Source organism: Solanum dulcamara, chromosome 10 (assembly GCF_947179165.1).
Source record: "Solanum dulcamara chromosome 10, daSolDulc1.2, whole genome shotgun sequence".
NCBI classification, from domain to species: Eukaryota; Viridiplantae; Streptophyta; class Magnoliopsida; order Solanales; family Solanaceae; genus Solanum; species Solanum dulcamara.
In genome coordinates, this window is record NC_077246.1 from 243,356 (window position 1) to 250,959 (window position 7,604).

Consider the following 7,604-nt stretch of genomic DNA (forward strand, 5'->3'; position numbering starts at 1 on the left):
ATCTAATGGCAAGGCCCCTCTTTCGATCATGCCTATCCCTCTCATCCTGAGGTGAGGGTGGGATGCCTATCGAAATTAGGATTTCGGTAAAGTAAAAAGCGTCTTTATCTTTAGTAGGGCTGTTCAGGTCAAATCGATAAATCGTACCAAACCGACAAACCGAATCAAATCGGAAAAAAAATCCGACTAGTGGTTTGATTTGACTTGGTTTGGTGTTTGGAAAAAAAACCCGACCATTATAGGATTGGTTTGGTTTTAACTAAAAAAAGTCAAACCGAATCCAAACCGACCCGATTATAGATATACTACTTTTAAATTATGTTATACATAAAAATATTTATTAAAATGTAATTTATAAATATGTTTTTAAAATTTTTCATAATTTTTGTTTTCCTTCTTACATTTAGATTTGGACTTGAGAAGCTCATCTAAATAATATACAAAAAAGCCCCATCTTATAAAGTTATATTATAAAGTTAAAACTTCAAACAGTGTTCTGCTTCTATCTTATATGTTGATATTTTGTACTAGAACTCTTTTTAAGAAGCACTGCTCTGTGCTTTTTATTAGATACTATAAAAAAACTCGAGAAACTCGAAAAAACCCGAAAAAATTCGAAAAACCCGACTTTATTGGTTTGGTTTGGTTTATAGATTTAATAACCCGACACAAATGGTTTGGTTTGGTTTGTAAAAAATCTGAACCAATCCGATCCATGTACACCCCTAACCTTTAGTTGGAAATAAAGATTGGTCACTGCTCTCTCTTTCACTCGAAATAAGAGTTCTGTGCCAAGCGCCCCGGTCCCTCCATTGACTCACTGGCTTAGAGGGAAAATAGGATTCAGATTTCTGAACGGGAAAGCCTGCGGTTTCAGACAAATATATAGTATTTAATCTAATGGTAAAAATGCAAAGCATGATGTGTATGTCACACATGTCATCGATTCAAAGTCCTTAGTAGACAAAACCATTGCATTTACCCTATTGGTAAGAGCATAATGCATGATGTGTGAGTTAGACGTACGTCACTGGTTCGAAATCTCCCCTAGACAGCCCGTTATTTAATCCAGTGGTAAGAGTGCAACACATGATGTATGTGTCAAGCGCACATCACTGATTCGAAGGTGAGATTACTCTACCACTCTATTCTATAAATGGAGGCTCGATAAGTGCATGGATTGACTCCCATGGACAAAAGCCTAATACTTAATCTAGTGGCAACAACACAACACATGATATATAAATTAGACACATGTCCCCAATTTGAAGTCCACCACAAACAATAGCCTAGTAGTTGATCTAATGGTAAGAGCACAACACATGATGTGTGGGTTAGGCGCACATCACCGGTTTGAAGTGCTCCATAGACGAAAGCCTAGTATTATTTAATCTAGTGGTAAGAGCTCAATGCATGATATGTGGGTTAGATGTACGTCACAATTCAAGTTCCTTATATACACAATCTGATATTTAAGTGAAAAAAAATAGAGCAATAGACATATTATCCACCAAGTTTAGGACGGTGCACCACTTAAGTATAGAAGAATGGAAGGACAGATTTATTGTCCATCAAATTTTGAACCGTGCACCATTGGCCCCAAAATTTCTCAGCTGTCAAAAAGAATGAAAAAAAACATAGCATAAAATAAATGCTTAAAATTTCTAGGTGCAGGAACTTGCAAATATTCGCTAAGAGACAAAGTAACTCATTTGCTGGTAAAGGAAGCAAATTATATTGGTGATAACATAAAAGAAAACTGTGAAACCATTTCTTAGAATCATTTGTTCCCCATCTACCATTTCAAGAATTGAGGACCTACAAACAGTTGGTGAAGAAGAACTGTTAATGATTTTTTTCCCGACAGCCGTGGTGTTCAGATCAGTTTACACACATCTAGACTAATTCCACGAATACCTTCTACCTCTCACTAGTCCAAATTTCAGTTAACTCTATTCAGTCTTGCTGAATAGATAAGGAGAAAAATGATTATAATAAGAAATATCAATGAGATTCAAAAAAACTCTGAGACAAAGTTGGACAATATTTAAAAATAGGGCCCTTAGCAGTAGGTAAACTTGCCTTGAAAATTGGAAACATATTTCACAATCCATCCCCATTTGTTATTAAAGATAGTTCTCAGTTGTCAATCTATTTTTGAGCTGTCCAGCACAGTTTTTGAGACATTAACAGATAACATAAGGACCCTACATGTAGATGTATGACCTAATTCCAGGTACAATAACTAATAGATTATGTCGTTCGGACTTTCTAAAAATGTTGAACATAGCTAATAGATGTCTGTTAGCTGCTTTACTGAACAGGTTATGCTGGTTGCTTGTTTAACTTCCTCTTTGATAACCGAGAAATCCTAGAGGGTCAGTTGGCACATGGTGCACAAGCTGATGGACAATGAGTCCGCCCCTCCACACTCCTCCACTAAATACTAGTCTTTCGTATGCAGTAGGGCTCAAGCTCGGGCTCTTCAAAAATGCTGTTGTACATATGTTGGATCCTCCAAAAATGCACTATTTTTGAAATATCCAACACAAACCTGTCGATATTTTTGAAGAGTCTCAGCAACATAGTGCTTAACCACACGTCATACACTTCGCTCTTACCACTAGCTTGGGAGAGGGTAGCTGCTATTTAACAACATGCATAACTTTTGACTAGCAAAAAACGTCATTCATTTATAGACATGAACAGAAGTTACCCCTAGTTAATCTTGATCGACTCATTTCTCTGTACACAACCAGTTTTGCAGCTAAACTATGTGAATTTAACCAGTTGTTACAAGTCTTTATATCACCTGAATAAGACAAAGATGAAAATCACTTCTCCTTAATAAGACAGATGAAAATCACTCCGAGGAGAAACTCAAGTCATCAATCGATCTACATATCTCCGTTTCATTTGCTTTGTTGGCTTGTGTTGCTTCAATTTCATCGTTGTTCGAATCCTTCTCTTTACCTTCAGCAGATTCAACACAGTCATGAAATCTAAAGCAACTAATAAGATGGTCATTTGTAATACCAGCAACCTGCATGAAAGAGTACACCACAGTAGGTCCAACGCCCCGAAAACCTCTCCTGATTAGGTCTTTGCTAATCAGATCCGCTTTTGCTGTCTTCACTGGAACTTGACGAGGATATCGAAATCCGCTTACTATAGGCTTGTGGTTCACAAAACTCCAGATATACTTGTCAAATGATCCAAATTCATCTATAACCTGACATTAAGCAACAACAACATGAAATTCAATTTAATTGCTATTTAAGCTTGTGTTCACAAACCTTGTCACTAAGCTACACACTGGCTATGTTACTCAGACCCTCCAAAAATGTTGTCGAGGCCGTGTCTGATCCTTCAACAATGAATAGCTTTTGGAAGATCTGACACACACACGGTGCTATTTTTGAAGAGTCCAAGCAAAATAGCACATTGGCATTAAGAAGAGGAACTACTCCCTCCGTTTCAATTTGTTTGTCTTACTTTCCTTTTTAGTCCGTTTCAAATAGAATGCATCTTTCCATTTTTGGGTACTCTTTAATTTAAACTTTTCACATGGCATGTTTAAGAGCACAATATTAAAGGATATTTTGGCACATTCAATATATCTTTAGTTTAAGACCCCATGATTCAAAAGTCTTCTTCACTTTCTTAAACCATGACAAGTCAAACTAGACAAACAAATTGAAACAGAGTGAGTACTAGGTATCACCAGCTGCATTACTTTCTAGTTTGAAATATTAAGGTAAGACTGCCTCAAGTGAACTTGCCAGATGTCGGTACAGATTGAAACAGACTTATCACCAGGACCGCCATTAACTTACTTCTCTACCTAATCCAACAATTCAATAAATGATTGAGTATCCCTACTTTTAACAGAAGTAAAAAGAATAGAGAGTGGTCCACGGAAGTAAGAGACTCTCGATAAAATCATAATTATAAATGATTTTGTATGTGTGTTTATCCTAAATAGTTGATGTTAGTCATAAGGCCACCCTATACAAATTAGTAAATGCAAACAAAGTTAACCATAGGACCACCCTATACAAATTAGTAAATGCAAACAAATTAAATCGAGTTGGAGGTGTCCACTATTTCTAGCTGGATAAAAGAGTAAGTATACCTTCAACATTTGACGAGCATTTTCAATGATGCCTCGTAGTTTAAGTTCTGATAATAGTGAGCATGCTGTACTTCCAGGAGCCAAAGTCTTCTTTTCATTCAACTTGGCCACTACTATGGGATCAAAATCCGTGAATACTTCTCTGCATCGCGAATTTTTTTATTAGATAAAGTTATGGTAGAGAGATAGCAAGGCAATGCAAAAAAGAACCCAGAAGACAAAATATAGCAGACCATCTAGCCCAGAACAGAGGAGAACTTTAATGTGTTAAAGCCCTTTTCCAGACGATTAACATGAATAATTGAAAGCAAATCTTTAAGGAAAAATTTAGGGATAGTTACATGAACAAACACTCAAACTTGGCCTCAGTTGACAAGTAAACACTTTGAGCATGCACATCTAGACACCTCAACTCGTCTCCACATGTTAGTCGAACACTCCACCTTACGAAATGATCATCTAGATACCTCCAAATGTTATGTGTCACGTCTGCATCAGGTGTCCACGAGACACAATGAGGATGAGTTGGAGTGTTTAGTTGTCAGTTGAGACCAAGTTGAGGTGTCTCAATGTCCACTCTCAAAGTTTGAGTGCTTACTTGCTGGTTGGGGCCAAGTTTGAATGTTTATGTATTATGCCAAAAATTTTAACTGCTTCCCAGTGAAGAAATAACACTTTCCTCTATCACCTCAAAAAACTGATCCCAAAGAGTACCTGAATATGTGCCTCTTGCAGAGAATGGAAGGCCATGTGAGTTCAGCCAATGCTCCGCAAAGGACAAGGAGCTCAAATAGCTTCCTGCAAGATTCAATAAGAATTAGAATCTATATTTTGTGTAAGAATTCTCTGGACAAGAATCTGGCAACTTACTTGTCATCATGGACTGGAACTCCCCATTCTTCATCATGGAAATTAGCATAAGATGGATCTGGTTAAAAGGAGAGACAATATAAGAAACTACAAGCTCAAAGTCGTATAGGTCATACTATATATATATATATATAGCTTAACATGGGTTTTAATCCTCAATTATATGCTCCCAAAGATATTTAAAGTTTTTCTGCAGCTTTTCAAATTCAATCCGACATGTCGTATAGCCAACATTACTGGAAGTAGAAGATAATAAGGTGTTCTATAGCAAGAACACACCTGTATTAGGTGTCACCCAGGCACATCTTTTCTTGGATTGCGAACCGTCAATTGAAGAGTTTGATATATCATCTGAAACTATCCTTTTGGACTTCGACGCCAACTGCTTCCTTCTACTTGAGGTACTATTCATTCTATATATCCTACCAGTTGAAGCACTACTGTGAAATGAATCCGTCGAGGCATCAGAAGAACAGGAAGCACTAAGTGAAAAGTTGGAATACAATGACTCCTGTCGCCTAAGTATTGAAGGAACATCAAAAGAAAGCAATGAAGGGGATGGTTGGTGACCATTTTTATCTTCCATCTCAACCTCCTCTTTTGACTTCACTATCTTTCTCGTAGGTTTTGAAACTGATTTTCTTGAACCAGGTGATCTTTGTGCCTTATTCCCAGAGAGTCCAAGAACTGGCCTTGCTTCTGAATCAGCTACATTCATTGACCTTACCCTTGAAGCTCCTGACATTGAACGAAAACTCCCCTCTGCTTCTGTCACCTAATTCAACTTTAGGCCTAAAATTCCTCAAAATTCCATACGTATACTGCCTCCTGCAGCGACCCAAATTTCAAAATTACAAATCTGAAGAGCATCTCAAGATCTTACAAAACCACACATTGCTAGAACCCTGCAAAAACTCAACAAGTCATACCTAACAGTGCTTATGAATCCTATCTAAAACTAAAACTACGGATCTTAGTAGCTCAGTTGGTTAGCTTGGCTACCTGAATTTCCACCTTGTTAGCGAGAGTCCGACTCCCCACCTTGTAATCCCCACCCCCATTTCCCCATTTTGGAACAAATAAACTATCTAAACCTCAATATCACTCTGTATAGTGTATAACCTTTCAACCCCAGAAGCACAAAACTTGCATTAGATAATCATCCTTCACAAATCCAAGAAAAAACAACAAACCCTTTAACTTAGATACTATGACATGACATGTATTCATTCAATCTTGACTCTCAAATTGCAAAAATCTCAATAAAGATTCAACCTTTTCATACAAACACTCAAAACCCACAATTTATTTCCCCTCAAAATTCAATCTTTAAGACAAATTTAAGTTAAAGCTCTCAAAAACATCCTCATACTTGAAATGAAATGCAAATCTCAGCATAAAGATTCAACCTTTTCAATGAACCACTCAAAACCCAATTTCCCCTAAAAAATCTTCCAACACCCCATCAAAGTTAAATCTCTCAAAAAAAAAAAACATCAACACATCTAGGAACTGCAAAATGCATTAAAAATTCTTATCTGTCTTTGACTAAACATAAGCTTCCAAGACACACATTTTCAATAAATAAAAAATTTACTTTACTACTTGCAAATATAAAAAAATGTAGAGACAGCTGTAAGTATTATTGAAATTAAGAATGAACCTTGAAAGATACAGATTCCATTGAGCATTTTTCTATCTTTTAGAAAGGATGAAACTGAGACTTTGTCTTTTCAGAGCTTCATTATTCTGTGAAGGAAACAAAAGCTGTTTCTCAGTGATACTAATGATGCTTTTTTCTTTCTTTTTTCCCCCTCTCTCTCCTTTTCTTGATTTTTTTTTAAAAAAAGATTATATTTTTGAGGGAATTTAGAGAGAGAAAAGTAAATGTAGGAAATGTGAAGGGGTTCTTGATCTGGAAACAAAAAGAGTTTTTTTTCTTTTTCCCTGTGAGGTTTGGAGAGAGAGAGAGAGAGAGTGAATTACAGTGAGTGAGAGAGAAAAAAAATGATTTTGGAGAAGAATTGATGAAGGTCTGAGAACCGGTAGCTTGGGCCGGTTGAGGTTTTTTTTTCTCACTACATTGGAGTGTCGGGCGCAAAGCGATAGCTAGATATCCTTCAAATTTTTGAAAAGATTAAGAATTGCTTTAAAATGGAAACGAAAAGTTGAATTGATGATCAATTTAGATTGATTTTTTTTTCGTACGTAGGATTATAGAAATGTTGGACACTAGGTGAAAGATTAAAAATTGATTTGAAACAAGAAGTTGAGTTGGTGATCAGTTTAGACTAGTTATTTTTTTTCTCTTTTTTTTTTCATACAAAGGAGATAAAAATGTCGGACGCTAGGTGAAAGATCGATATTCTTTAAAATTATGAAAAGATCAAGAATCGCTTTGAAACAAAAAGTTAAGTTGGCGATCAGTTCAAATTTATTGTTATTTTTTTCGTATAAAAGACTTTAGGAGTGTCAGACACAAGATGAAAGAGCGATATACTTCGAAATTCTGAAAAGATCAAGAATTACTTTGAAACGGAAATAGATGGTTGAGTTGGTGAGCAACTTAAATTGATTGTTACTTTTTTTCTTTTTTCAC

At 36.2% G+C, this 7,604-nt stretch overlaps 1 protein-coding gene across 3 annotated transcripts; it reads right to left on the minus strand.

Moving 5' to 3' along the window:
- Positions 1 to 2,675: 2,675 nt before the first annotated feature.
- LOC129871557 (uncharacterized) lies at positions 2,676 to 7,131 on the minus strand. Of its 3 annotated transcripts, none has more exons than XM_055946499.1 (6): positions 6,669 to 7,131; positions 5,285 to 5,833; positions 5,006 to 5,063; positions 4,850 to 4,933; positions 4,136 to 4,277; positions 2,676 to 3,232 (listed from the first exon to the last, which is right to left on the minus strand). In XM_055946499.1, the coding sequence occupies exons 2-6, from the start codon at positions 5,748 to 5,750 to the stop codon at positions 2,864 to 2,866; spliced, it is 1,119 nt and encodes a 372-aa protein (XP_055802474.1). In that variant the 5' UTR covers positions 5,751 to 5,833; positions 6,669 to 7,131; the 3' UTR covers positions 2,676 to 2,863. The 3 variants fall into 3 exon arrangements, with proteins under 3 accessions (XP_055802474.1, XP_055802475.1, XP_055802476.1); XM_055946500.1 differs by having other exon boundaries at positions 5,285 to 5,910; XM_055946501.1 differs by lacking the exon at positions 6,669 to 7,131 and adding an exon at positions 6,008 to 6,534 and having other exon boundaries at positions 5,285 to 5,910.
- Positions 7,132 to 7,604: the final 473 nt, after the last annotated feature.

Coding starts and splice junctions, on each gene's coding strand:
- LOC129871557 (XM_055946499.1), bottom strand. CDS start 5,750: ATGTCAGGAGCTTCAAGGGTAAGGTCAATGAATGTAGCTGATTCAGAA. Junction 4,934..5,005: donor GTTCCAGTCCATGATGACAA/GTAAGTTGCCAG, acceptor TGAATCTTGCAG/GAAGCTATTTGAGCTCCTTG. Junction 4,278..4,849: donor TGCAAGAGGCACATATTCAG/GTACTCTTTGGG, acceptor TTCGCGATGCAG/AGAAGTATTCACGGATTTTG.